The 27,287-nt window shown below is 35.4% G+C and overlaps 1 protein-coding gene across 1 annotated transcript in view; it reads right to left on the reverse strand.

Moving 5' to 3' along the window:
* Positions 1 to 27,287, reverse strand: part of LOC124434110 (dynein axonemal heavy chain 6-like) — an 81,556-nt gene that overhangs the window by 6,100 nt on the left and 48,169 nt on the right. The window contains exons 4-77 of the mRNA XM_046983987.1: positions 23,008 to 23,040; positions 22,549 to 22,931; positions 22,159 to 22,374; positions 21,582 to 21,636; positions 21,373 to 21,507; positions 21,126 to 21,255; positions 20,048 to 20,198; positions 19,411 to 19,543; positions 19,142 to 19,335; positions 18,950 to 19,058; positions 18,743 to 18,863; positions 18,393 to 18,544; positions 18,161 to 18,313; positions 17,709 to 17,810; positions 17,484 to 17,633; positions 17,140 to 17,268; positions 16,678 to 16,791; positions 15,806 to 15,949; positions 15,364 to 15,573; positions 15,142 to 15,255; positions 14,976 to 15,074; positions 14,558 to 14,835; positions 14,364 to 14,468; positions 14,237 to 14,289; positions 14,066 to 14,154; positions 13,846 to 13,992; positions 13,621 to 13,731; positions 13,353 to 13,478; positions 13,060 to 13,215; positions 12,851 to 12,946; positions 12,713 to 12,778; positions 12,222 to 12,359; positions 11,951 to 12,104; positions 11,606 to 11,877; positions 10,928 to 11,029; positions 10,654 to 10,764; positions 10,443 to 10,532; positions 10,188 to 10,283; positions 9,650 to 9,846; positions 9,412 to 9,511; positions 8,594 to 8,677; positions 8,087 to 8,305; positions 7,571 to 7,672; positions 7,348 to 7,467; positions 6,850 to 6,997; positions 6,561 to 6,718; positions 6,361 to 6,492; positions 6,193 to 6,266; positions 6,020 to 6,117; positions 5,775 to 5,938; positions 5,333 to 5,464; positions 5,185 to 5,264; positions 5,032 to 5,112; positions 4,754 to 4,904; positions 4,495 to 4,548; positions 4,115 to 4,362; positions 3,898 to 3,964; positions 3,659 to 3,813; positions 3,405 to 3,486; positions 3,190 to 3,288; positions 2,940 to 3,065; positions 2,695 to 2,804; positions 2,551 to 2,623; positions 2,383 to 2,472; positions 2,109 to 2,191; positions 1,950 to 2,034; positions 1,722 to 1,874; positions 1,499 to 1,597; positions 1,110 to 1,241; positions 882 to 953; positions 679 to 804; positions 482 to 541; positions 345 to 403; positions 59 to 172 (exon numbers count right to left, since the gene is read on the reverse strand). Coding sequence (XP_046839943.1) covers positions 59 to 172; positions 345 to 403; positions 482 to 541; positions 679 to 804; positions 882 to 953; positions 1,110 to 1,241; positions 1,499 to 1,597; positions 1,722 to 1,874; positions 1,950 to 2,034; positions 2,109 to 2,191; positions 2,383 to 2,472; positions 2,551 to 2,623; positions 2,695 to 2,804; positions 2,940 to 3,065; positions 3,190 to 3,288; positions 3,405 to 3,486; positions 3,659 to 3,813; positions 3,898 to 3,964; positions 4,115 to 4,362; positions 4,495 to 4,548; positions 4,754 to 4,904; positions 5,032 to 5,112; positions 5,185 to 5,264; positions 5,333 to 5,464; positions 5,775 to 5,938; positions 6,020 to 6,117; positions 6,193 to 6,266; positions 6,361 to 6,492; positions 6,561 to 6,718; positions 6,850 to 6,997; positions 7,348 to 7,467; positions 7,571 to 7,672; positions 8,087 to 8,305; positions 8,594 to 8,677; positions 9,412 to 9,511; positions 9,650 to 9,846; positions 10,188 to 10,283; positions 10,443 to 10,532; positions 10,654 to 10,764; positions 10,928 to 11,029; positions 11,606 to 11,877; positions 11,951 to 12,104; positions 12,222 to 12,359; positions 12,713 to 12,778; positions 12,851 to 12,946; positions 13,060 to 13,215; positions 13,353 to 13,478; positions 13,621 to 13,731; positions 13,846 to 13,992; positions 14,066 to 14,154; positions 14,237 to 14,289; positions 14,364 to 14,468; positions 14,558 to 14,835; positions 14,976 to 15,074; positions 15,142 to 15,255; positions 15,364 to 15,573; positions 15,806 to 15,949; positions 16,678 to 16,791; positions 17,140 to 17,268; positions 17,484 to 17,633; positions 17,709 to 17,810; positions 18,161 to 18,313; positions 18,393 to 18,544; positions 18,743 to 18,863; positions 18,950 to 19,058; positions 19,142 to 19,335; positions 19,411 to 19,543; positions 20,048 to 20,198; positions 21,126 to 21,255; positions 21,373 to 21,507; positions 21,582 to 21,636; positions 22,159 to 22,374; positions 22,549 to 22,931; positions 23,008 to 23,040 — 9,344 coding nt within the window. The remainder of the gene's footprint in view (positions 1 to 58; positions 173 to 344; positions 404 to 481; positions 542 to 678; positions 805 to 881; positions 954 to 1,109; positions 1,242 to 1,498; positions 1,598 to 1,721; positions 1,875 to 1,949; positions 2,035 to 2,108; positions 2,192 to 2,382; positions 2,473 to 2,550; positions 2,624 to 2,694; positions 2,805 to 2,939; positions 3,066 to 3,189; positions 3,289 to 3,404; positions 3,487 to 3,658; positions 3,814 to 3,897; positions 3,965 to 4,114; positions 4,363 to 4,494; positions 4,549 to 4,753; positions 4,905 to 5,031; positions 5,113 to 5,184; positions 5,265 to 5,332; positions 5,465 to 5,774; positions 5,939 to 6,019; positions 6,118 to 6,192; positions 6,267 to 6,360; positions 6,493 to 6,560; positions 6,719 to 6,849; positions 6,998 to 7,347; positions 7,468 to 7,570; positions 7,673 to 8,086; positions 8,306 to 8,593; positions 8,678 to 9,411; positions 9,512 to 9,649; positions 9,847 to 10,187; positions 10,284 to 10,442; positions 10,533 to 10,653; positions 10,765 to 10,927; positions 11,030 to 11,605; positions 11,878 to 11,950; positions 12,105 to 12,221; positions 12,360 to 12,712; positions 12,779 to 12,850; positions 12,947 to 13,059; positions 13,216 to 13,352; positions 13,479 to 13,620; positions 13,732 to 13,845; positions 13,993 to 14,065; positions 14,155 to 14,236; positions 14,290 to 14,363; positions 14,469 to 14,557; positions 14,836 to 14,975; positions 15,075 to 15,141; positions 15,256 to 15,363; positions 15,574 to 15,805; positions 15,950 to 16,677; positions 16,792 to 17,139; positions 17,269 to 17,483; positions 17,634 to 17,708; positions 17,811 to 18,160; positions 18,314 to 18,392; positions 18,545 to 18,742; positions 18,864 to 18,949; positions 19,059 to 19,141; positions 19,336 to 19,410; positions 19,544 to 20,047; positions 20,199 to 21,125; positions 21,256 to 21,372; positions 21,508 to 21,581; positions 21,637 to 22,158; positions 22,375 to 22,548; positions 22,932 to 23,007; positions 23,041 to 27,287) is intronic.

The raw sequence follows: 27,287 nt of genomic DNA on the forward strand, positions 1-27,287 counted from the left end.
CAAAAATTAAACAGAAGCATGTGTGTGATGTAAATAAACAATAAAGAACATGACTTACCCCAGTAGTTGATCTTCAAGACCAGATCTCGTCACAGTAAAGTTGATAATTGTTACTTTAATACAAACTTCGGGCAAATAATGAGGGTTTGCCATCTTGCTTGTCATGTAAAACCTATGTCCCATTTAATGAATGAATGAAAGAAAATAATCATTAGAAGGAAGAAACAAAGACTTAAATAATGCAATGGAACAATTGAAAATCCTCAGAAGTGGATATAGGTATAAATTCAAAAGCAAAATATAAGTACACTACAAAAGTCAATGACTATGATGAAGAAAATTACCGGAAATTTTTGTCGTAATCAATGTCGCTATCTCCAAGTCTTATAAGTAAACGTCCACCCTTCAATAGAAAGATGACATTCGTTAGACAGGCAAGGGAAAATCGTCAAAAGTTAATTCATTGTTTCATATACCTCACCTGGACAAATGTTTGTTTTAGTAACACGGGTTCTAACGCAGGATCTAATGTTTCTTCCACCTAAATATGGAGAGATGATGACAGATAAAATAATAATTTCATAGTATTAAGAAAATTTCCAGCGAGAAATTTAGATACTCCAAGAGTACAATCCCAGCAAGAAAAATACATTTTTCATCACAAATACACTCTCCCACCTCCTCAAGAAGGACAGGCATTCCAATACGAATACAATTTTCTAAAGTTCGTAGATAATTGCCATCAGTTAATTTGATCACTTTTAATCCGTTTTTTGCTTCCTTATTACGAATCCAACGATTTGCCTAAAAATTTACAGTCAAGAAAATGTACGCTTGTGAAACAACAAAACGTGAATAACATGAATTAGCTGAAAGCTCACTTGATCTTGTGGGTCAATCATCAAAGGCCAACGTCGGGCGTTCTTTACAAAAATAGCATTGTCAATGGACACCTAAAGAAGATAAATTTTATGAAAAAATTAACTCGAGTTTCAGCACATAAAATGCTTAATTTCATTTTCTTCTTCAGTCGTTAACCCACACCATAAAACGTGAACACCATAAAACACGAAACATCGCTGTATTAAAGTATAACAACATTAACATACGTTGTCACGTGGTAATCCATCAGCATTCCACTGCCGTATTTCAAAGGGATCAGCAAGCACATTAACGAGCGTGAAGTTCTCAGAAACTGGAATCTGAAGTTCTGTACACTTTCCAATCCATTGTGATATAAGCTAAACCAACAAAAATATTTTCACGAAAACATAAGAAGGACTGTTTTTGTTGTTGTTGACTGACGTTTCGACAACCTTAGCGGTAGTCATCTTTTTTTTTGACTGTGAAGATGACTATCGCTAAGGCTGTTGAAACGTCAGTCAACAACAACAAAAACAGTCCTTCTCAGGACTTTATTAACCTGGACGATCTACATTTACAAACAGTAACGATACTCCCGGGTTCAAACCATTTACTTTAATGAATTATACATTACCTCTTCCCTGTAAACAAAAGTAAATGCTCCGTTATAAGCAACACATGCAGCAGCAATGAAAACGTTTCCTACGATGTTACCAATCTCCACTTCAAATGCCTGTCATTAATAGTAGAAATTGAACATAAATAAGCGATAAATGCAGGTGATTTTCAACTTGTTCTTTCAAACACAAACCAAGTGATAAAACATAACAATAGTTAAGTTAACGAAGACAACTTACAGCAATGTTTTCCGTCCATCTAACTTGTTCATCACTTAATGCTGTCGTCAGCTTTGATGCTCGTTTTAAACGCGCGGCTGTCTGAGCAATATTTCGTGTAAGTTCTTCTTTTTCAGCAACACTATTGTCATATAGCGCCTGCAGTTCGGCAATCTAAACAGTATTCAATAAGTCGTACATTAAACTTCATGTAATATTACCCAAACATCATTAAAGACAACTACAAACCTTTCCTTCAACTTCTGCCAGTTTTGCTTGTTTTTCATGCAGAGTTGCCATGGTTATTTCAAGTTCTCCACGTGCAGCAGCAAGCCTTGTTTGTAAAAAGAAAATTTTTAATGTCACGGGCAAGCACAATGAAGTTACACGAAACATTCTCGTACGCACCTCTGTCGTTTGGGTTCTACAGTTTTAAAGACCTTGGCGTAAAGATCACAGGCTCTTACCCACATGACCATAGACTTGCAAGCCTAAAGATTTGAAAGCATTATCAGACGTACAATAAAACTGCAGTATGTTAACTCTTTCTTAACTAGAATATTTTCTTTATAAATTTATTTTGTCTTCATGGGTTCTCTTCACTTTTACACAACGCACACTGATCTTTCATCAACATAAGTACATTTATCAATAATTGCTCAAAATACACGTATCAAAAAACCTTTGAAGTTTTCTCAACGATTTCTGGTACAAATTTCGGATTGTCCATATATTTTTTCAACTTTTTTAAAGTCGAGTCTGAGATATTATCCTGAAATAAAAGTCATACAAGAAATCAAAAAGCAATTGATTTAAAGTTAATGACGCTCTAACGTTTTTAAATTGTTACTTTATCAAAATCAATCAACCGCTTTAAGAAGTTCGAGTCACCAAGAAGAGTCTTTGACGTTGCCCAGTCCGGTCTACAAAGATTAACAGTCATATTTCATATGAAGATATTCTGACAGTCAGTTTATTTTATTCACATACATACTTTGCTCCCAATAAAATACATATAGACTCCATCACTGTCATAACCATTTCTGGAGGTTTTGTAAAAACACGAAGTTCTGAGATGTCAGATTTATCCAAGGAATCCAGAGCCTACAGCAAACATTGTTATGTTAATCAAAAAATCTTCATAATTTATTCTTACGTCAATCTGTCATTTGTATCCTACAATGATCCCAATTTATCCTATGTGTCCTTCATGTCAATCATACAGTTGCTACATTTCACCTTATTGGCAGCATGTAAAGCCGGTAAAGCTTCGTCTAAATCTCGTTGAGCTTCGGTAGCAATCGCCTCGGTCTCGGCAGCTTTTTCTTTAGCGGCACTCTCGTCAACCAAGACAACCTTGCGAACCTAAAGCACAAAAATCGTTTATATTTTCATCAATATATAAATCCAAAAGATGAGTGAAAATAATCATTATAATGACAGAATCATTCGATATTATCATCATATAAAAATAACAGTAAAGACTCACCTTATCAGCTTCCTCCTGATCAACTTGTAACTTTTCCATTAATTTTTCTGTATCCAAAGACTTTTGTTTAAGTTGTGGTTCAAGAGCGACCAGTTCAATCTGGAAAAAAGACAGCGTGTGTCATCACGTAGTCTGTCATGATACTTTTTTAACACGTCATTATGAAAGGACACCACGGATTATAATGTAAACTTTAGAATGACGCGTGGTTATACCTGCATGTTATCAACAAGTTCGTTTGTTTCAAGTAACTTTTTCAAACCATTCTTTACACGATCACAAGCACCAACTAATTTCCTAAAAAATGAAAATGAAAAGTTTCAGTATTTTTTTTTTTCACTATTATCTACAACATAAGAAAACCAGGATCAGGAAATTCATAAATACAAAAGTTATCAAAATAACGGGAAGTGGTGCAACGTAATCCTATGATCTTTTTAAAAACACCTCTACAAAAATATTGACTAACTTTCTCCTGTCTTCAAGCATTGTCAGATAAAGATTGATCAACTCCAAATAACTGGTCGGTGTTGTGTAGTATCGTCTGCGCAACTCGTTATAAAATCTCTCTGCTGTTTGAGTCACGCTAATATGAGTCTCCACACACATTTCAGATACGCTTTCCTACAGCAAGGCACGTGACATAAAAACAATGAGAAAATTTCCACATTTCTATTTAATAAGAGAAAAGAAACTGCTAAACTTTACCTTTATGTCATCGCCGCCCAGTTCAATTTCTTCAAAGAAACGACAGGCGACAGAAAACAAAGCTTCTCTATAGAAAATTAAAGAAAGTTTTAAGGAAAGCTTAAGTAGACGGTATTATCTTATGTAGCAAAGTTCACCCACCATGAATGCAATCAATCAAAGACATAAAACACAGAGTTCCATGAAGAGTAATCTAAATAAACGTTTCTATAGCTACCTTGGCCATTCAGTGAACCAATCTATGGTACAACAATTCACCAGCGACGGAAACATTCGACAACGTGTTCGGAAAGCCTCGCCAACTGGACTCATACACAGTACCACGTGAAGATTGTTGCGTACTTGACTAATGAAATAAGCAAACACGCCATCGCGGTCATTCTCCTCTATACCAGCATCCTTTGCAGCGGGACGTGTTCCCGCCAAAACTTTTTCATATTCTTCGGGTTCAAAAAGATTGGGAACCTATAAAACATGACACAAACGTGACTGGTGTATTATGATGTTATTACAATGAATTCATTGTATATTTAACTAACTAAGACAGGTATATATGCAGTAAAACTGTCATTATCTTATCACATTGTCATTACAAACCTCGCCTGAATTGAGGATATTGTTAATATCTTCAAGGAATTCCTCCACAACAATCTAGATAGATCATAAAAGAAAAACTTTCGTGAACAATAAATAAAAAAACACTTAAGACGTACGACAGAAAAAATGAAAATGATCTAAATTGTCAATTTAACACTTTACTGTGTTTGTGTATCAGTGAAAATCATACATATGTAGAAATAAGTGTTATATCTCGGTATAAGAGGTTGTTGTGCTTGTGTAAGACATAAAGTTATACCTGTGTATCAGTGAAGAGAAATACTGTATGCCTTTTCTCTAGACCAGCAGAAAAATAAAGCTGTTTAAGATCTTCACGAAAAGCTGAATAATCGTATCCTCTTGTCAATTCAATTTGATAACATTTAAAGCCAGCCATATGAGCAGCTAGTCTAAAAAAAACAATTTAGTTCATTATGTAAGAAGCAGCAGAGTGGGAGTGAACTTTCCCTTAGGACTGGGAAGGAGTTGAGCGTCATTACACGTTGATTACGTTGTTCATAAGTCTAGATTCTATACCTTGTTAAACTCTGTTTCCCAGTCCCTCCAACACCAACAAGCAGCGCATTACCTCTTGGTTGACGTACCATACGGGATATTCTAAAAAAAAGTAAATGATGTAAGACACCACTAGGCATGTCGCGTGATATGATTGAGTCAACACGTGCCTACCTCGTGACGTGTTGAATAGCGTCCATAAAGAAGACAAGTCTCATTTCTTTTGATGAGTTTAAATTGAAATCATCTAAATACTGAAAGATAGAATGCAGAATTTGACTTTCCATTGCGTGCATCTACTAACTCATGAAATAATACATACGTCATTTAAGATGATTTGTAATTTCGTCATATCTGCCAGTTCTTCGTACATTCGGTCCGAAGGCTCAGCTCCCATCTTCATGAAATCACCAAATAATATGGGCTTCGTTTCAAACATCTCAGGATCAACGTTCTGAACGATGGAGATAAGTTGCATAAAACAATAACTTGGATTTAACCAATACTTCCAAAGACATGAATTTATAAACATTTCCATTTATAACATAAATAAAAGAGCACGTTCACACGATCTAATTTGAACCGATCCAACTCCCTTCCACAGATATTATTTAAAATGTTAACCAGTATATATATTGCATTGAAATGAAAATAAGATATTGTACAGCTGTTGTCAACAACGTTGTTTTATTCAAAAGATCAGAAGTGATACAGACGTCAAGAAATTGAATTGCTCACTCAAACATCAAGAAATGTTAGCAAACCTTTGAGAAATGTTTCTGGGACATCTCCGCGAGAATTGTATTGAAGTATTTCTTATCCTCGTGATTGATAAGACGATCGTGAAACACTCGTTGAGCTTCGTGGCAAAAAAGACGAAATATCTGTGAGTAATCTCGAACTGTGCCTGGATCTGCCTGAAGAACACCTGATGAATATATAAGATCATTAAAAACATTAATCATTCACCATTTCACAAAGGAAAAAAATAAATACAAGAAAATATTACCTTGAATACACTTGGAAAGATCTCTTAAGTTAAATATGTAATGCGATTTTGCAGGAGTTGGAAGTAGATCTGTGCTCATTCGTAAATAAATCTCAACACTAAAGAAAATATAACAGATTGAAAATATTCGTAAATAAATATGTTTTCTATAGTTAATGAAGGATATTTTATACCTAGAGGCAACAATTGCTTCAGCAGCTGTTCGTACTTCATTCGGAAACTCCGTCAAGAATCCAGAAACGATGGACTAAAAATCGAAAATATCATTCTTGACATCCTTACTCGATACTCAAAAATATTTTTTGCCTTTATTTGAGACTGCGTGATTGCTATTTTTTTACCTTAAAAATATGTGTCAGTGTGTGTTCAGCAGAAGTTGGGATTGAGAACATACTGAAATGACGTATAAACCGGGGGGTAACAGGATTCCTGCCACCACCAGGAGGGGCACATGCTGCACAAATGATTACATCCTATAAAAGACAATTTATCATGATATACATAAAGTATCATACAGCAAGTCGTTGAAAAGTTGAGCAACCTTGATTTCCTTCCAAAACATTTTCTCACGATCATAAAATCCCTTAAAATCTTGGTACTGTCGGAGTAACTCCACTGGAGGCTGGGCACCATATGTATCCAGTTTAGGCATATTGAGATCATCAACAAATATGACAACTTTCTTTCCCGAAGGTGCTCCTAAAGAAATGCTGATCTTTAGTTGATGGTCTAGTCTTGACAAATAACTTCACACGCTTGTCATATATAATGTAAGATAGAGAGAAGTAAGAAAAAAAGCTATTTCAACGAAAACAATCATGAAAACTAACCAAGTATATTTTTCCTTTTCTTCTCCAGTTTTGACTCAATTATTTCTTGTGTTCTTTTGCTGCTTGTTTGAGCTGAAAAGTTAATGGCGACGGGAACAATGGCGCATTTCTCACTGAAACTATCCAGACAACCTTTTACCGTGACAGACTAAACAAAGAAAGATAGATTTAAAACTTTCAGTCAATTCTACTGGCCCTGCTCATGGTTGGATACAAGATATGTTAAGATAAAGATTTGTATTTATGATAATTTATGCTGACCAAGGTAGATAGAAAAGTAGTAATTGTGCTATTATTTATCTATCATTACCTTTCCCACTCCAGTCATTCCTGTAAAGAACTATTATCTATCATTACCTTTCCCACTCCAGTCATTCCTGTAAAGAACTATTATCTATCATTACCTTTCCCACTCCAGTCATTCCTGTAAAGAACTATTATCTATCATTACCTTTCCCACTCCAGTCATTCCTGTAAAGAACTATTATCTATCATTACCTTTCCCACTCCAGTCATTCCTGTAAAAAGGACAGATTGTTGAATAGAGACGAGTTTCTCAAGTAAAAAACCAAATCTCACTGTATCAACAGTTGGGACAAGAAGATCAAAATATGGAACCTAAATTAAAAAGAAAATCGTTGTCTACTTCAGAAAGAAACACACCAACCAACGCTCTCAATAAAATTGCATCGACCAAGAATATATATTATTATTTTACTACCTCTGGCGAATATTTAAACGATGGAATAATTTTCTCCCATGGTTCCAGGCGTTTTGATTCATTATCAACATAATATCCATAAAGATCCCCAGAAGATGGTTGCTATACAAAAATAATCAACATAATATCCATAAAGATCCCCAGAAGATGGTTGCTATACAAAAGTAATCAACATAATATCCATAAAGATCCCCAGAAGATGGTTGCTATACAAAAATAATCAACATAATATCCATAAAGATCCCCAGAAGATGGTTGCTATACAAAAATAATCAGCATAATATCCATAAAGATCCCCAGAAGATGGTTGCTATACAAAAGTAATCAACATAATATCCATAAAGATCCTCAGAAGATGGTTGCTATACAAAAATAATCAACATAATATCCATAAAGATCCTCAGAAGATGGTTGCTATACACAAATACAATGAAATAAATCCAAATTAAACAATTCTTTTTAATCCTCTAACACTTAAAATGACAAAATGAATAAGGAGTATGACATATAACTCACTGACATCATGACACTGGCGAAAAGTTCCCGGACAAAAGAGTCAAACATATCCATACATCTTTCAACGAGATTTCCACCAATGGCCCAAACGTAAGAGAAGAGAAAAGTGGTAGCAATCAAAGAATGAAGACGGTTTGAATCCATGTTCAAGTCCGTAGCATCTTGAAGTAATAATGACTCAAATAGATAGCAAAGAGTTGTCACTTTACTTATGTCAACCTGTAAAATATGAGAAATGTGAAGGAAATGAGCGAGGACATGGGATTGATGAGGGAGGGAGGGAGGGATTGGGATTGATGACATGGAATGATGAGGGAAGACATGGGATTGATGACACGGAATGATGAAGGGAGACATGGGACTACTGACGTGGAGAGGTGAAGAAATGCTTGTTGCTTAGAACAAATAACAAGAATAATAATAGTGATCTAAAATCCATAAAGAAAAACTACACCACAACATCCCATTTTTCGACGAAATTAAGACAGTATATGAGACTATCTTTACCTGAGGTATAGCTTGGGTACATTTCTTGGTAACAAATTTCAAACCAGCGTCAACATAAGTATTGAATAAATTTATAAGATATTCCTGAAAAAATAAATTTTAATTATTACATTGATTGAACAAAAGAAACGTCCGCACAAAGAAAAAATATGCAGAACAAGAAACGAAATAGACATCGTATAGATGGAACTGGATGGTAAAGATGGAGCTGGATGTTAAAGATGGAGCTGGATGGTAAAGATGGAACTGGATGGTAAAGATGGAGCTGGTTAAGGAAGATGGAGCTGATGTTAAAGATGGAACTGGATGTAAAGATGAGCTGGATGTTAAAGATGGATGGATGTTAAAGATGGAACTGGATGGTAAAGATGGAGCTGGATGGTAAAGATGGAGCTGGATGTTAAAGATGGAACTGGATGGTAAAGATGGAGCTGGATGGTAAAGATGGATGGATGGTAAAGATGGAGCTGGATTTAAAGATGGAACTGGATGGAAGATGGAGCTGGATGTTAAAGATGGAACTGGATGGTAAAGATGGAAATGGATGTTAAAGATGGAGCGGATAAAAAGATGGATGGATGGTAAAGATGGAGCTGGATCGTAAAGATGGAACTGGATGTTAAAGATGGAACTAGATGGTAAAGATGGAGCTGGATGTTAAAGATGGAGCTGAATGTTAAAGATGGAGCTGGATGGTAAAGATGGAGCTGGATGGTAAAGATAGAACTCGGAGGTGTAGATGGAGCATCGTGGTATAGAAGGATGTACGTATAGGAGAAACTCGATAGTTTAGATACATATAATGTTGATATACAAACCTGACTTTCATCTGCTAGTTTCTCTCCAACCCTTTGTATCCAAGATGTAACGTAAGGTTTCCAACCAAGCTGTCCTGGATCGACATAAACCATACCACACCTAGGAATAACAATTATCCCTCAACAGCCAGCTATTAAGAACCTTTAGACGTATGTTTCAAGTACAATAACTCTCCTCCCCTCCTCCCAATTCAGATAACAAAATATTTAGTATCATGAACAGACGGGGGGACAATACCTGCTCACAGTAGCTGGAGAGGCAACAGCAAGATCTTGAACTTCAAACAACATGTGTATTGTTGGATTGAGTTTGATTCTTTCACTGTTAGCGAGACACAACATTTTATTATCATCGAGTACAGTGTTCATGTTTTCAATCCATAAAGCATCCACGGGTCCATCACATACGATCCATTTGTGATCCTCAGATGTATCCTGTAGAACAGATGACGTTTCACGTTGTGTTCAGCTGTTTACTACTTTATATTTTAATAACAGTGTTGAGCATGTTTGTAAATGTAGATTGTCCAGGTTGGTATAGTGCTGAGAAGAACTGTTTTTGTTGTTGTTGACTGACGTTTCGACAACCTTAGCGGTAGTCCTTGACAACCTTGACTCTGAAGATGACTACCGCTAAGGTTGTCAAAACGTCAGTCAACAACAACAAAAACAGTCCTTCTCAGGACTACACCAACCTGGACAATCTACATCTACAAACATGTAACGATACTCCCGGGTTCAAACCATTTACTTTATAGTGATGAACATGTTATTACCTGAACACATTGTCTGACAGTTAAAGCCATCAAACCATCTTGCCATTCCAAAGTTATCTTGTTCACTTCACCATAAAGTTCACCCATACTTATAGACTACAATAACAACAAATGAAGGGGAAATTTATTCGAAGTTGGAGGCAAGATCGTAAAGTGTAGTGTTTGCAAAAACATACTTGTAAAATGACATAAAAAACAATACAAACTACCCGCAAATCGATGTTTAAGAAGCATTGAGGAGTCGAAGTTACAAACCTTAGGATTAAGAACGTATGTATGAACAGGTAAATAATCTGGATCATCAACACCTTGAGAATGAAGACTAGTTAAAGTCATCTTTAATGTCTAAAGAAAGAAAAAAACATTACAACTGTCATCGTTGTTTTAGACAAAGCAATTGATGTGAATTTTGATGAAGAGAAGGATAACAGTGGATAGAAAAGGAGAGGGGAATATGTAAATATACCTCATAACATGTAGTTTTACCACCACCAGTTGGTCCTACCAACATGACACCATGACGAACTAACATTGTTTCATAAAGTTGTATAGTTTTCTTCACCATCGCTGGTACAACCTGACAAAACAAATGATTTTTGAGCCTTTGCAGTACTGTTTCACATAATGACGAGCATTCTTAATGCAGGAGACAATGATAAGGACTGGGTCATAGTGCAGTACGTTTATAGTTTGTATAACATTGTTGAATGAGAAAAACAATAATAATTCGTAAAACAAACCTGTAATTTCTGTTCTGTAAGACAATCTTCGATGGTTGATTGAAGTTTACCGTAATCATGATCGGGTATTTCTCGTCCAGGGAAAAGATCAGAAAGTATAGCCTAAAAACAAAGCAAAGAAAATACTGTTTGTGCATCACTAAATAACATCTTATATCTTACAGTGACAGACAATGGTAACAAAGGATGAGAGAGTACATGTAATGTGACAGACAATGGTAACAAAGGATGAAAGAGTACATGTAATGTGACAGACAATGGTAACGAAGGATGAAAGAGTACATGTAATGTCAATACGAGGATATCTTAAGACGTCATTATGATGATGAAAATACCTCAATATGGTAGATAAGATAGAAATTAACCATTCCTCATGATCACAATCATTAAATCATTGAACTAAAATACATGGAACGCATTTTACCCCAGACACCAGTGTGTCGTGTTTCGAGATTTTGATAGTTGATTGACTACACATGCGTGTCTGAGGTAAAATCTCGCGTGTCTGGGGTAAAATCTCTCGTGTCTGGGGTAAAATCACGCGTGTCTGAGGTAAAATCTCGCGTGTCTGGGGTAAAGTCACGGCTTCAAAAAATAATTAGGGTTTTGTATTACAGGTAGCGTTCAATGTATTTTAGTTCAATGGATTAAATATAATGTATAATTGAGTAATCTTACCTGGAACAATACTGCATCATCAGCAAGAAATTTCGGTAAATTGCTATCACGCAAGGCTCTTATCAATACAACATCTTCACTGAGATTAGGATTGCTTCGTTTCAATGTTCCCGCCATTACAAGTACAGACTTTACTGCTCTCATACCAAAATCATAATGATCTTGCTGAGATAATTGTTCACTGCAAAGACGATACATTTGTACCATCTTTCGAGCGAGGTTCTTGGAAGATTCAAAACCTTCCGAATACAGAATGACTTCAGCAATAAGAGCTAAAAACAAAAATACTTACGATTGTACTCGAGCATACAAGACAAGAACACATGACATGCGCAGTAATCTAACCATAATCTGGTACCATCATTGCCATAGGTCTGAACAAAGCCTTTAAATTATCAGGCAGCTCAGTTCTGCCCGCATAACCAGGATTCATCGTGATGAAAGCAGCACAAGAAGGAACCAACTTGATCTCACGACCTTCGAACATAAAACGACTTTCCTACACAATGAAAACACGCAATTCAAGGTTTTATCAAAACTGCAATAAATCAACATAAGCCTGTACAAAGCTTATGTCCTTTTATTGACATGCATGTAGAAAACTTGCTATACACACCCTTGCAATCTTTGCATTTCTGATAGTCAACAATTGTTGAGCAATAACAGATAAAACCTCGATATCGATACGATTGAATTCGTCAAAACAACACCAAGCTCCAGATTGTGCAAGACCAGAGAAAAATCTCCCCATCATCTGAAAACAACGAAAAGTTTTTAAGTTTTCTACATTAAACATGTAGGCATCTCGCAGTCAATAACTGTACAGTCCAATTAGCGAACATTACAAGCATTAACTGTACCCTCACATCAATAATCAATAACTATAGCATTCGATCAATAGCTGTGCCTTGTAATCATTAACTGTATCTTGCAAACAATAACCGTACCTTCCAAGCATTAATTGTACTCTTATATCAATAACTATAGCTTGCAATCAGTGGCTGTACCTTGTAATCAATAACTGTATCTTGCAAACAATAACCGTACCTTGCAAGCACTAATTGTACTCTTATATCAATAACTATAGCTTGCAACCAATGACTGTACCTTGTAATCAATGCCTTCAGAGCAGTTGAAGACAACACATTGTTTAGCAAGGGCTTTAGCAAGATCCTAAATGGAAAATAACGAATAAAAAACATTGGTGTATATTTGTATATTTTATACTCCAATAAGATCCTTTACCTTAGTAGTTTCAGTCTTTCCAGTACCAGCAGGACCAGCAGGTGCCCCACCAAGATCCAACTGTAACGCTCCCATAAGACAAAGATAGCAACGATCCTTAATATACAGAGAATTATCAACAGATAACTGGGAACACTGTTTTTTATAAGATGGTAGTACCACTATAGTATAGCAATAATACGTAAGATGAACCAAGCTTTCTTACTTACAGTTAAAGGTGTGATGACAAGCCGGGGGGAGGCACCAAGATATTCATAACCATACGTGTATTGCGAGTTGGACATTTGAACGACACAATTATCAAGATCTTGATCCCAATAATAACGTAACTGTTTCATCCATTCAAAACTTTCTACATTGTCAATCTGAATAGAACAAGATTAAAGAAAATAATTGCAGGGAATAAAGGCGAACAATCAGTTTTTCATCTGCACAATACTATGTACGACACCATGTACAACACCCTTTACAGCTAACCTTCCTTCATTAATAAGATATTTACCTTGGCTTCAACAAGACCAGTGACAATATCTCTTGCATGAACATCAATTGTAATTAAAGCACAGAGAATGCTCCGGGTGATTTTTGGCAGTTCACCACGAACAAGAGCCGCGAGCTTGTTCAAGTTCTACACGAGATGAATAAACTATGTAAAAATATTCGAAATACTGAACTATAGTCGTTTCAATTTTTCCTGAAGAAACTTGAACAATGAAATATTCAAACGCTCTCGTTTAATGAACCAGCCGATTTCTGTTTCATTCACATACCTGGAACGATCTTTGTTCAGCTTGTTTTAGTTCCTCAAGCCGATCATCAGTTGATGTAAGACATTGTGTTAATTCCCTACACCACATTGTTTGAGAAACCGTCAAAACGATCTATAAAAACCATTAAACATGTAACAAAAATTCCCAGAAGAATAGCACATGTATCTACAATCATTTGCACATATTTAATTCAATTTCAACAGCAGTTAACATGATTTAACGCACCTGACTGGGATGACAGGTAACCCATTCTTCACGAGTTTTTTCTTCATAATCGCTAATGGCGTACTTTGTTAATTTACGAAGAGTATTTACCATTGATTCTTCCACTTTACCTAACCATTCTTCAACATTCCCTCTTGCCTTGAGGCCCTGGAAACACACACATAATGAGGACAAAATAAAGACGCGATAACAAGATAAAATACAAATGAAGGAAGGCTACCTTTCCTAAAGGCACGCGTTCTTTCTCTGGTGAAATCATTGCGATAATATCATTTGTTTTTGTTTCAACTACTTTATTAGCAGAAGAAGCTAATGAAAAGAAAGACAGAGGTTGAATAAATGAAAGCAAAAAAATTTCAATTAATTTAACATGATAGACAATTTAACATACGTCTGTCAGCAGGTTCATTGGATGTCTGTGTCGGAGCACTTCCAAATTCTAAGCTAAAGAAAACCACATCGACACCATTTGATGAGGAGGAGAGTGGAGATTTTAAAATAAATATTGTTAAACTCACCTTGCAATGGCGTCGAAGCATTTCTGTAAGTGAGGTTGAACTGCATGAGGATTTCGTGTCTGGGAAAGAATTTCCAACAATTCATCATTGGATAGAAAATAAAATCTGAAATTAATAAAAATGATAAGATTTTAAATCCATTTTAAACACTGCAATGTCTTCTTTATTCTCAATTTATACATTGAACATCTTACCTTGGAAAAACAACACATTTGGATTCAAGATACGCTTCTAAACATTTCTGAATCTGATCCAATAACGCGTTATTATTTTGAAATGTCTCCAAAAGGCCAGGTTGCGTTGCAGCTCTCATTGCGTTTGGTAACCTAGCAACCTTTCTCATAATCTCTTTCCAAGATTTATCGACAGTCATAAACATCTTTGCTTCAGCAGGTAATTGTCTTTGAATGTCAGGAGCGCTGAAGATGCTCTCAAGATAAAGCCAATTACGTTGACACGTCATCCATTCATCCTGAGCACGTAAAGTTGGTCAGAAAATGTAGGGTAAATGAGGGTGATTGAAGGTGACTGAGGAACATGAAGTTTCAAGGATATTGACCCTCATGTTTCCTCAAGTGAAGATGAAGTAAAAGTGAGAATTCGTATACTTACCAGTGTTTCACTAAATAACGATAATTGTCGTACCCATTCTTCTACGCGCGGTTTTATAGGACCAACGTGACGCGAGCCTGCGATGGTAGAAATGTTGACCTGCAGTTTTAAAAACAAGAACATATTAGTTTTGTGGTGTTGATGCGCTGTTTACAAGCCACTTTACCTGACTATCGTCAAGTTGCACTTGAATATCATCAACGCCGCCAAGAATAAAAACATCTTTTGAGTCACGATGAGGAAGCACAATAAACTCGGTTGCTTTCCAACCATCTTCAACCTTAGAAATACAAAAGGAAAACCAGATCATATAGCTAAATAACTTATTTTGAAGAACTGCAAAATACCTACTTCGCTCATTGTCGTCAATCTTTCATAAGTATCTCACCTTTTTTAGCAAAGTTTCCAGCGATGCTTCACTAGATGCCTGACCAGAAATCTCTTGTATAGATTCACTATGATCAAACGCCTCAATCTCTTCCAAAAGTCCTAAGGTCAGCGCGTTCTCTTCGCTAAAATTATATTCCAATATTTGCTGTATGGAATCCCAGTGGCGCTGCTTCAAAGCAGGATTGCGCAGATCTGAGATAACTGGTAGCTGAAACAGATGTTAAAAGAAATACTTGAATCATAACTTTTTTACATTTCTTCTTTCGCGAATATGAGAAGTGGAAAAAATCTTAGAAAAGTTTTTCTTTCCTGAAAGTTAATCCATGTTGACTTATGAGAGTTTTTGAAGTTACGTAACATATATTAACATATAATAACATGTATGAACATATATTAACATATATTAATACATATATTATACATCTAATGCAATTTTTCACCTTGTGCCTCATGTCATCGACATTTCCTCTCAATTGCGGTACAACACCATTTGGCGGCAAACCTTTCTCAAGCTGTAAAACCACTTTATGGTATTTCATAACTTGATTTGTCAATGTCTCGGGATCTAGGCTTTCAAATAATGCCTAAAGAGAGGGGAAATAACGATATAATTTTTAACTGTGTACAGCTTGGCTATTCATTTATTTATTGTGTCCTTAGTTTGATGATAAAAATACGAATCCAATCCTTTTAAAGTGTTGCTGACAGTCAAGCGTGTCATTTGCGATATTAAATCTAAGTGTGATTTCTAAAGCATCAGTGTAAAAAAATTTAGTTTGGTCAAATCGCGCCATTTTTATGGTTGTTGAAAGTTGCTTAAAATGTTCTTTTTCATGGACCTCGTCCGTCGTCGGAAGAGTCTGGAACGACTTACTTTTGTGACGTCATGCAAGGTACTCGTCAATACAAAATATATATACAAACTACCTTGGATGACGTCATGATTTGTCTAGATCCAGGCTTCATGCTACGGCAGGCAAGGTCCATTGACAGGTAACTTCTAACCGCCATAAAATGAGGAAGATTTGACCAAATTGAAATTTTTTTTCACCAAAAAGTTCGAAATCACATAATGCTTCAATAAAGCCAATAGAAATTTTTATTGGCGGGGCATTAAAAATATACTTAAAAAAAGTTCAATAATCAGTTGATACATTCTTCATCAAACTAAATGAATTGAAATGAAAAGTACGTGAAGCCATTCATCATAAAATGTAACTGTAAATAACCAAGTTATTCTCTCACGAATAAACACGTGACCATCACATGATACTTCACGAGGTATGTACATAGAGAACACGTGACTACTCACATCCATCCATTCTTGATAGTTCACTTCCCATTCAATACGTGAATCCCACAAAGTTTGCTTCAATTTTAGTTCAGCGTGAGTTTCTTCTAGCTCTTCGAACTTTGTTACTTCAACCTGAAGTTTCGTGTGTAAAAATTTAACCAATGAAAGATAACACATGAAACTGTGTAAAAATTCAATCAATGTAAGACAACACATGAAAGTGTGTAAAAACTTAACCAATGTAAGACAACACATGAAAGTGGGTAAAAATTCAACCAATGTAAGACAACACATGAAAGTGTGTAAAAACTTAACTAACGTAAGACAACACATGAAAGTGTGTTAAACTTAACTAACGTAAGACAACAAAAGTGTGTTAAAACTTAGCAAACATAAAATAACACATGTATTTAAAAACTTGAACAACGCAAAACAACGCAAGCGTTTAAAAAAGAACAATGTTGATAAAAAATGACAGACCTTAAAGTTCTTTTGATATGATTTGTACATAAAAGCTCTCTTTTGTAATTCATTCATTTTCCCTTGAAGTTCGCCAAGGAACGCGACGATATTTTTTGGATCAGAACTAGGATCCAAAATCACCGGATTCTAAAATATATATCAGGTTAAAGATGTCTAAGGTCAAACTTAACTCGATTTCCATACATACATCCTGCATAACACAACCAAATTTCAATACTAAATCCTCATTATAATTTATGAGACAAAATCTTGATAATCAAGTGCCATCCTTGATTTAAAGATTATTCAATCCTTATCACCATGGATGAAATCTAAATCTTGAAAGTACGTGTTATCCTTGCCTGTGCTTGTTGCTTAATCGACTTGACTTCTTTACCAAGGAAAGCAATATCTTTATCAAGACATGTGCAAAACTTGTCAAGATTTTGATCTCTGTCACTAAGACCTTTGTCAATAGCACTACGAACCATAGAGACCGCGCTATTGAGAGTCTGAAGAAAAATGACAAACGTTGCTGACATCATATCAATTTTATCATTACTTTTACTAGTACTACAATAGAATACCTGATAAACTGCCAAATCTTCAGGTGGAGTAGGAACATTATAATGTTCGATTAAGTTATAAAGTTCTTTAGCTGTGGTGCAGTTTGATTCGAGATCCTCTAGCTAAAACAAAACAAAACTAACGCTAAGTTGCTAACAAAACCCACAAAGTTTAAGGATAGTAAGCGAAAATAACAGTCGTTCGAACAAGAAACATTATGCAGTTATGTCAAGATGGTGTACTACGAAGGATTCATTATGAACATACAGGTTACATAAGGATAAAAAATACAACATGAAGGTAAGCCTAGACAACACAACACACATTGGAGGATACTCTGGGATTGTACGGGATACATTAGGATAATAGAGGATATAGGATATATATTGAGGATACAGCATACATTGTGGAGGGATGCAAGGACAATAAGTAAAAAAATATTTCTTTACTAAACATTCCTTATCTCACCCACCTTTTCTTGTATATCATCAAGAAACGTAAGGCTATCGACGAATTCTTCAGTCGTTGATGGCACGATCTCAAGTTTAAACTGAGAATCCTGACAAAACTCCATTAAGGAATCAACTCGTTTCTTTGCCAGTTCAGGGAGGATTTCATGAATCACCTACGGAGAAAAATCCAAATGAAATAACAAGAATACCATGGATGGAAGAATAATGAGAGACCAAGACTTCGTTGCTTACATCTAAACATTTCAAAGGTGAGGGAATTAAAACTTTCTTCAACTGTAGACAATCAAGAAATAACATTCCAATGGCTTTTTTATCGGGAACTTTGTCCACCAACATTCTTTCTGTTGTGTATTTTTCCAACGATATCTTGAAAAATTCCACATCTAAATATGAAGGAAACAGCACAAAAAGTTAAGTTAAGGATTAAATTATCCTGACTGAAGTGCCACCGAAAATCTAATATTGAAGCTTTTAACTACATAAACAGTACTTTCTATACCTAAAGGTTTAACCTACTTGTTTTTCATTAACAATTTAAATTTTCTTGCTATATCTACAGCCTAAATGACTTTAGCACATACCGTGTTCTTGTATTTTCATTTCTTCCAAATCCAAACTCTCGTTCTCTTCATAAAATTCTCTGTACGGCTCGAGAGAGTTTGCAAAACGTGCAGCTGAGTCAAAAGCAGCGGTTATTGCTTCCTAGAGAACGTCAAATAAGAATACTGTAAGGACGTTTGAATACTTTTAAACCACCATAAAAGAGCATTGTTTTATGAGAAACATACAGCCAGTTTATTATTCAAATGACGTAAGTGTTTGTCATCGTCAAACATCATTGTCAAACTTGGACCTTCTCCAATACTACATTCTTCAACTTTACCATTGATGATTGGACTGGATAAATGAATAACATTACATAAAAAACACACGAAGAAAATCAAATGTTTGTAGCAACACTATAGTTGACAACAACTAACCTTGTAAAAGCTTGAAAATAAATATCAGGGACAAGATTATGAACACTGAGTACCGCTTCTTGAAAATGACTGATTACTTCATGTACGCCTTCCTGAAAGTCGTCAAGATCGGGAACGAAGAATAAAGAACGAGTCTCTATAAGTAGCTCAGTTATGAACAACGGTTTCAGATCAACTCCGCTCTCTTCTTGCGTCTACATTAAAAATAACATGAAGTTTATCATAAAACAGTATATTACTGCTGAGCGATTGCGGTCTCGTTTCCTTACATCAATCTCATGATTCGAGGAATGTTTTAAATCATGTAATTGATCTTCTAGATGATTAAGAAGTGTGGATACAGAGTTCACAGCCAGGGCATGCATTGTGTTTACGATCAAATAATCAGCAAGACGAATGAAACTAAAAAAAAGGAAAAAAAACATCACAGGTTCATAATATTGAAATAAAATAACCTACTACTAAAAATTTACGACAACAAAAAGAAGTAAAGTGAATGGTTTGAACCCGGGAGTATCGTTACGTGTTTGTATTCGTCCAGGTAAAGAGAAGGATTGTTGTTGACTGACGTTTCGACAACCTTAGCGGTAGTCATCTTCAGACTCAAAATGAAGATGAGTCAAAATTTGACTCTGAAGATGACTACCGCTAAGGTTGTCAAAACGTCAGTCAACAACAACAAAAACAGTCCTTCTCAGGACTATACCAACCTGGACGATCTACATTTACAAACTTGTAAAATAACCTAGTACTAAAAATTTACGACAACAAAAAGACGCAAAGTAAAGAATGTAAAAAAGACAGAAAGAAAACAACAATTTTTATCTAGTTAAGTCCTTACGACCTAACTTCAACCCATATAAAAAAAACTATAAAAAATATTCGTACACGTTCATCTTTACTCACCTTGTAAATCGAGCACAATGGCTTCTTTTATTCGCTTGTTCCGTGTAGGTCATTTTATCCGGTGCTTCCCCGTACAGATCAAATTCGTAGTCACCATACATACCATAAGATGAAGCACTCTCAACTGCCTCCAAATGATTTTGAACAAAACCTGAAAGAAAAAGAAACAAAATTTGAACAAAATACTAAATCTTTCTTATGAAGAAATCTTCAGTGACATTTCACAAAGACTTTAAATCAATGAATTGCAGAGTTGACGAAAATTATGCTTAGCAATGACGTTTTCTCTCTTTTGATTCATGCAAACAAAATAATTTATTGGTCTTATAAGATCTTTAAGCATATATCTTTTGCTTTTCACTTCATGATCAACAAGATAATCGTCAGGAATAAAACTTGCACACATTCCCTCGAGCTTACACCCATACTATAAACTCACCATCCATTTCACTGTCAGGATCAACAAGATAATCATCAGGAATAAAACTTGCACCCATTCCCTCGAGCTTACACCCATACTATAAACTTACCATCCATTTCACTGTCAGGATCAACAAGATAATCATCAGGAATAAAACTTGCACCCATTCCCTCGAGCTTACACCCATACTATAAACTTACCATCCATTTCACTTCATGATCAACAAGATAATCATCAGGAATAAAACTAGAGCCCATTCCCTCGAGCTTACACCCATACTATAAACTCACCATCCATTTCACTGTCAGGATCAACAAGATAATCATCAGGAATAAAACTAGAGCCCATTCCCTCGAGCTTACACCCATACTATAAACTCACCATCCATTTCACTGTCAGGATCAACAAGATAATCATCAGGAATAAAACTAGAGCCCATTCCCTCGAGCTTACACCCCATACTATAAACTCACCATCCATTTCACTGTCAGGATCAACAAGATAATCATCAGGAATAAAACTAGAGCCCATTCCCTCGAGCTTACACACCATACTATAAACTCACCATTCATTTCACTGTCTGGATCAACAAGATAATCATCAGGAATAAAACTAGCACCCATTCCCTCCGGCTTACACACCATACTATAAACTCACCATCCATTTCACTGTCAGGATCAACAAGATAATCGTCAGGAATAAAACCAGCTTCCTTTAATGCAGTACGACAAGCACTACGTACAACCTCCTTAACAAGATCACGAAACTCCTCAAGTCGACTCGTCACCTGACGTGAAATGCAAAAAAAAGTGAGAATTCAAAACACAGACGTCATCTGTTACGTCATAAAATGACGTACATTTTACAGAGCATAGATATGTGCAAATAATGATAGATTATCAACCTCTTGAAGTTGTTCAAATTGTGCTTGTCTAAACTCATCTAATGTATACGTTTTGTTCCGTTCAATACGACATAACCCCATGTCGCTGATACGATAACACATTTCACGAACATTAAGCAAAGCAGGACGCAATGACTATGGAGGAAAATAAGGAAAAAATTATTACTTTGCATTCCAACATCATATAAAATGTGATAAAAGAAACTTACTGCATTAACGATGAAAAGATTATCTCGTAACTTGTTTTTACATACAGAGATTTTCCTATGAAAGAATATCATACCATTCTTATAAACTTAATTACTACACAGTAATTACTACACAGTGAGATGAAAATGAGAGGGATTGCAGAGGGACACGAGGTGATAGTGAGAGGACTTGAGCGGGATACAGTGAGATGAAAATGAGAAGGATTGCAGAGGGACACAAGGTGATAGTGAGAGGATTTGAAATAGATACACTGAGATGAAAATAAGGAGGATTGCAGAGGGCCACGAGGTGATAGTGAGAGGATTTGAGAGGGTTACAGTGAGATGAAAATGAGAAGGATTGCAGAGGGACACAAGGTGATAGTAAGAGGATTTGAGAGGGTCACAGTAGATGAAAATGAGAAGGATTGCAGAGGGACACGAGATGATAGTGAGAGGATTTGAGACAAACACGTGACACTGGTAAAATATGTAAAAAAAACGCAAATGATTTAAGAGAATTTAATTGTCTTCTTTTGTATGGGGGAACTCTTCAAACTGTTGTATAAAAATCAACTCTCTTACACTTAAAACTTACTTTGTACGCACATTCTTTCTCCATACAGCGAAGCCTTTCCATAAACGAAACTTTTTAAATGTCTTGATTAGAACCAATTTCTTATAGTCGTCATACTCTTTTGCCCATCTTTCCAGGGGGGTAAATTCCGCTGAAGTGTTAGAGATATGAGACACACCCTCCTTGCTGATGGTGTAGTAATTGTCAGATTCTCTGATTTCTGCATGATCTACTATCCTATGGTAAAAAAACAATGGCAAATGAAAAAAGTACCAGGATATTTACAGTCACACAAGAGCATTTTATCGTCAATAACAAGTGAAATAGGGTCTAAATACAAAGCACAACCCCTCCCCCCCCCCTCCCTTCAGCGACAGCACTCAGCACAGTTTAAATATAAGAATTACAAACCTTAAATTATATGGATTATATTCAATGGATGACTTTGGCACAGCTGGACTCATATACAGAAATCCAATCTTTGGATTAGATTTTACCATTTCAATAAATGATAAAACATCATCTTCTTTGACGACCAGTTTTTCTTCCTTTATCGAGTTATCCATATCAAACCTTACTGTCCCTCGTTTAGAAGATAACCTCTCATCCAACTTCTTCTGTTGAGCTAACAGATCATGTGGAAGTTTTGGTAAAGGTGATGTGGTTCGTGTGATGGCATCGATGGTTTTCTTTGGACATGATTTTTTTTCATCTGGTTCATTTTGGTCTTCTGTAGTTGATTTTGTTTTTGGTTTTCCTCCATGCTTCCGTTTCTGATAAGCACCAAGATTGGGCTGAAGTAACAAGAAATTGAAAATTTAATCTTCAACGACTCAAAATAAAATATACAGTGGAAAAAGTTGAACTTACCAAAGGTTCAAGTCTTCCAGTTGTTGGAGAGTTCTAAAAAACATTTATAATTAAATGAATAAAAATGCCTCATTTAGGAGGAAAGAAAGACCAAAGAATGGCTTGTTATAACATTCACGTGATTTAATACAGAAGAACAAGAGCAAAACAACATAAAATAACCTTTCGTCGTTGTGCTGCAGTTGGACCTGAAAATTTAAGTGCATTTGGGCTTTGACCAAGCGTTGGTTTTGCAATTAAACGAGCTTTGAGTTTTGCCTCATTCACACATGGCAAGTTCATATTCTGCTGTGTTTTAAGGCGTACATTTGAGACAGAGTTAGACATTTTATTCGTGAAATTTTACATTCTGTTTTCGTTAACTTCTCCGCCATGAAAATTTACTGTTTCCATGGAGATAACTGCGATACATATTGACGCTGACCTTTGAAGATACCTGGAGCATTATACGACGGTCTTTTTTAACCAAGTGATATTGTTAAACGTCATCACTGACCTAGTCAGCACTCAAGTCTTCGTCCTTATAAAATCTTAGAACATTATCCTTAATCATTTCTTAAGAAAGTTTACTGTGAAAAATTTGCATAGCTTGAATAAGGAAGTTGCTAAAGCACTTTCACAGGTGCTAAAGCACTTTCGTTAGTTAAGAGCTTCATGGCTAATTTAAATGTCTCCCGTCCTTCGACACTCGCTTGTAAGCAGTGGTAATATATCCAATTTCGAACAGCAATAAAAAAATTTGCTTTCTATAAATGGGCACATGGCAAAGATTATATAGTAAAGAGCAATCTTCAAGCATTGCTGTTTGTAAGATTGACTTAAACACATTTATTGACACAAAATGCTGCCATTCTAGAAACGTGTGGCTTTTGGATTATCATAAATCCTGCTTGTGAGAAAGAGCTTTTTGGAGAACATAAAGTCAAACATTCTTTTAAGGAAACATGCCTCTGAACCTCCATTAAATCTCACACATTTGACGGTTGCATTGTTACCACCTAGTCTGAACAACCTGGCGCTGCCACAGTTTTTTAAGCTTATGTCTTAGCCTTAAAGCCTTTAGTTTTTTACAATTCATCTATAGAGAAGACAAAAGGTCTCCAATGGGTGTTTAGCCTCGCACTTCAGACGGAATAAGTTATTGTCATGCTTGTATGCCGGCAAAAATGAAACTAAAATAGCAAAGCCGAAGACAATATCCATAAAAATTGAAATGAGAAAATGTTTGCAGTTATTTATTGGTTTTATTTTTTTACCATGAAGTCCTTCGTAAGTTCATTTTTTGCAGTGAGTTATGACCCTTCACAATCGTATTAAACCTTGTAAATAATATTTTAAACGCCAAAGAAAATGAAAATACAAAACAAAATGAAAACCAATTTCCGGTAAATTGCAAAATGAAAATGCATATTATTTATTTTAACTCACACAGGCTAAAATACATAAGTAATAATACAGTACTCACGGTTCGTGAGCTCCAAATACACACATGTAGATAACATAAAAACAAAAGGTTTTCACCAAAACGAGAGAATGGATTAATTCATTACAAGTCAATAAGCGTTTTATTACTTTTATATATTGTCTATAAAAAAGAGCCGAAAGTGTTTTCACTTTTAAATTCATATAAAGTAAACTAACTATTGAACAGTTGACCATTTCCTATTTCTATTTGTCCACAAAGGAGCAAAATGGACAAGACAGCAAAATCTGATGATTTTCAAGACTCAAAAGGAACACCTCTGGTAATTCAGAAATTTAATATACTTTTTAACTACATAAGCTTAAATTATGTACCGATTGCCGTAAAGGCCTTTCGTTGTAAAATTTTTCCTAGTTTCGAGAGACTTTTGGTTACTACATATAGCATTTTAACGACACATGCAATAACAAAATACGTTTTTAAATTTGTCATTTCTATAGTCATGTTCATGTAAAAATAGTTGTCAAAGAAAGACTGGACCAAAAAGAGCAGGATGTCCATGTCGAGATGTAGGGGAAAAATGTAGCAAAGATTGTCAATGTGGAAGTCACATTATCTGTCGTAACAGACATACCAAACATAAAAATCTGAGCAATGAGAAAGAATTGGCAACAGATCTTTCAAACTTGGTGAGAAAACAATTTTTTTTCATTGAACAGTTTAACTATCTCATATTTCGTAAACGTTTATGATAAAATAAAACAAAATATTTCCTGTTATTAAATCGAAGTCTTTGTTTGTTCTGTCATTTTAATTTGTGGTCAGACAATTGACGAACATGACGGAGATTCTGACGGTGAATCTTTGAAGGAAATGGGATCCATTGACACAGATGCATTAAGAACATCAAGTGACATTTCAAACAGTATGTGTTTTGCATTGTATATAAAATGTCTTAAATGTCATAATAAGAAATAACGAAACATTCTCATATTAAAAGAAATACTTTTACTTTCAATTGCTTATGACATCTTTAATCGAAATCCAAATAAGAGATGTTCACAAAAAAACTTTTCTCTCTTTTTTGCCATAAAGATGATGAAAAGAGATTCACATTACAGCCTTCAAACGGCGTGCATAAAATAGAGAAAGGTTATGCTTTAGTCATTCATAACAGATATTTTCACTATCTACGACCACGACACGGATCTGAGAAAGACTTGAAGGCCATCAAAATGTTTTGTGAAGAAGCGTCTCTAAAAATTGACGTCCAGGAAAACCTTAAAGTGAACGACATTCGAGCCCATTGTCGAAAACTCACAGATGAAGATGATCAAATGTTTAAACAATATGACGGCTTTGTTTGTTTTATTTTAAGCCATGGCAATCGGTAAATATGTAATTTATATAATTTGAGACTTTTGCCTGATAATTTAGTACAGGAATGCAAAATGTTAAATGTCTCAATTAATCTATGGTTCATGGTGGTTGGATAGACATTGAAACAATAACAATGTTGACAGTATATATTTGAATTTTCTGTATTTTTTAAACGATGCATCATAATTTTTATTTCACAACATCACCATATATGCAACATAACCTAGCCCAACACATCACTCCAGTAGTAAAGCTATTCTCTTTAGATCAGGTATAAAAGGTGTGTACGAGGACATTATCAGCGTTCAAGAGATTGCGTCATATTTCAAAGAATGCGATGATCTCTTAGGAAAACCAAAGCTCTTTTTCGTGCAAGCATGTCGTGCTAATGAAATAGAGGACGATGGGATAGAGGAGGATCATAGAACACGTTTGTGTCCCCCAGATTCCTCTGATATCCTCATTGCATACTCAACCATCGAAGGAAAACTTTCCTACAGAGATATTTACAATGGTTCGTGGTTTATCCAAACACTAGTGAAACAACTAAATACGCATGCGCAGAGCTACCATTTAATGGATATAATGACCATGGTAAACGAAGACATCGCAGGAAGTGAACTGGATGGATATAGACAAATGCCAGTTCAAGTTTCTACTCTGACGAAATTTATATGGTTTAAAATGGCCATCAATGTTGATGCTGTACATAGAGATATTAACAACGGTACAAAGGAATCTGATGGAAGAAACTCCAATAGAGACGAGATGAATTATAACTGGGGTGGCCATCAAGGACAGCAGGGTGTCTTTATTCAGCCACTAGTTTATCGCTATGACAACCATGATACGACAGCAAAAACTTATTGGATCTAATGAAAACGTTTTCCTAGCATTGATGTTTTAAATAACTGTATGAAATTCATATCTGATTAAACATGATGCAACAATACGCATGGAAAGAGAAAAGAAAATACATGCAAGGAGTATTTAATTGATAAAATGTAATATAGCCAGGAATTAAAGTGAATTTATGATATCGTTAACGTTGAAGAGATCATTTCTTGTCATTTTAACCGCACATAAATTTCATCAAACATGCATGTCCTCATTTAAAGACTCTGTCCTCAAAGCTCTGTAGCCAAAGACAGTTTTTCAAATTGGACAGCCATTCTCAAACTATTTGAAAAACAAGACACTTATTTCTCCCAATCATTTAATTTCATGCAAACATTGTCTTCTTCATATTTGTGCGACAATGTGGCGACAACCAAATCAAATGGTTTTTACCGCTTTACGTAAAATGAAAACAAAGACGTCATGAATAACTGCAGTAGAAAAATAGTGTCGTCAACACATTGTAAAGAAAGAATCTAAACTGATGAAGTTTTTTCCCCATCAAACCCCTGCCTCAATAAACATGATAAAACCTTAAGTATCGCACATTTATTCACTACATCAACGTGTTCACTCAAAG

Source organism: Xenia sp. Carnegie-2017, unplaced genomic scaffold, assembly GCF_021976095.1.
Source record: "Xenia sp. Carnegie-2017 unplaced genomic scaffold, XeniaSp_v1 HiC_scaffold_14, whole genome shotgun sequence".
NCBI lineage: Eukaryota > Metazoa > Cnidaria > Anthozoa > Malacalcyonacea > Xeniidae > Xenia > Xenia sp. Carnegie-2017.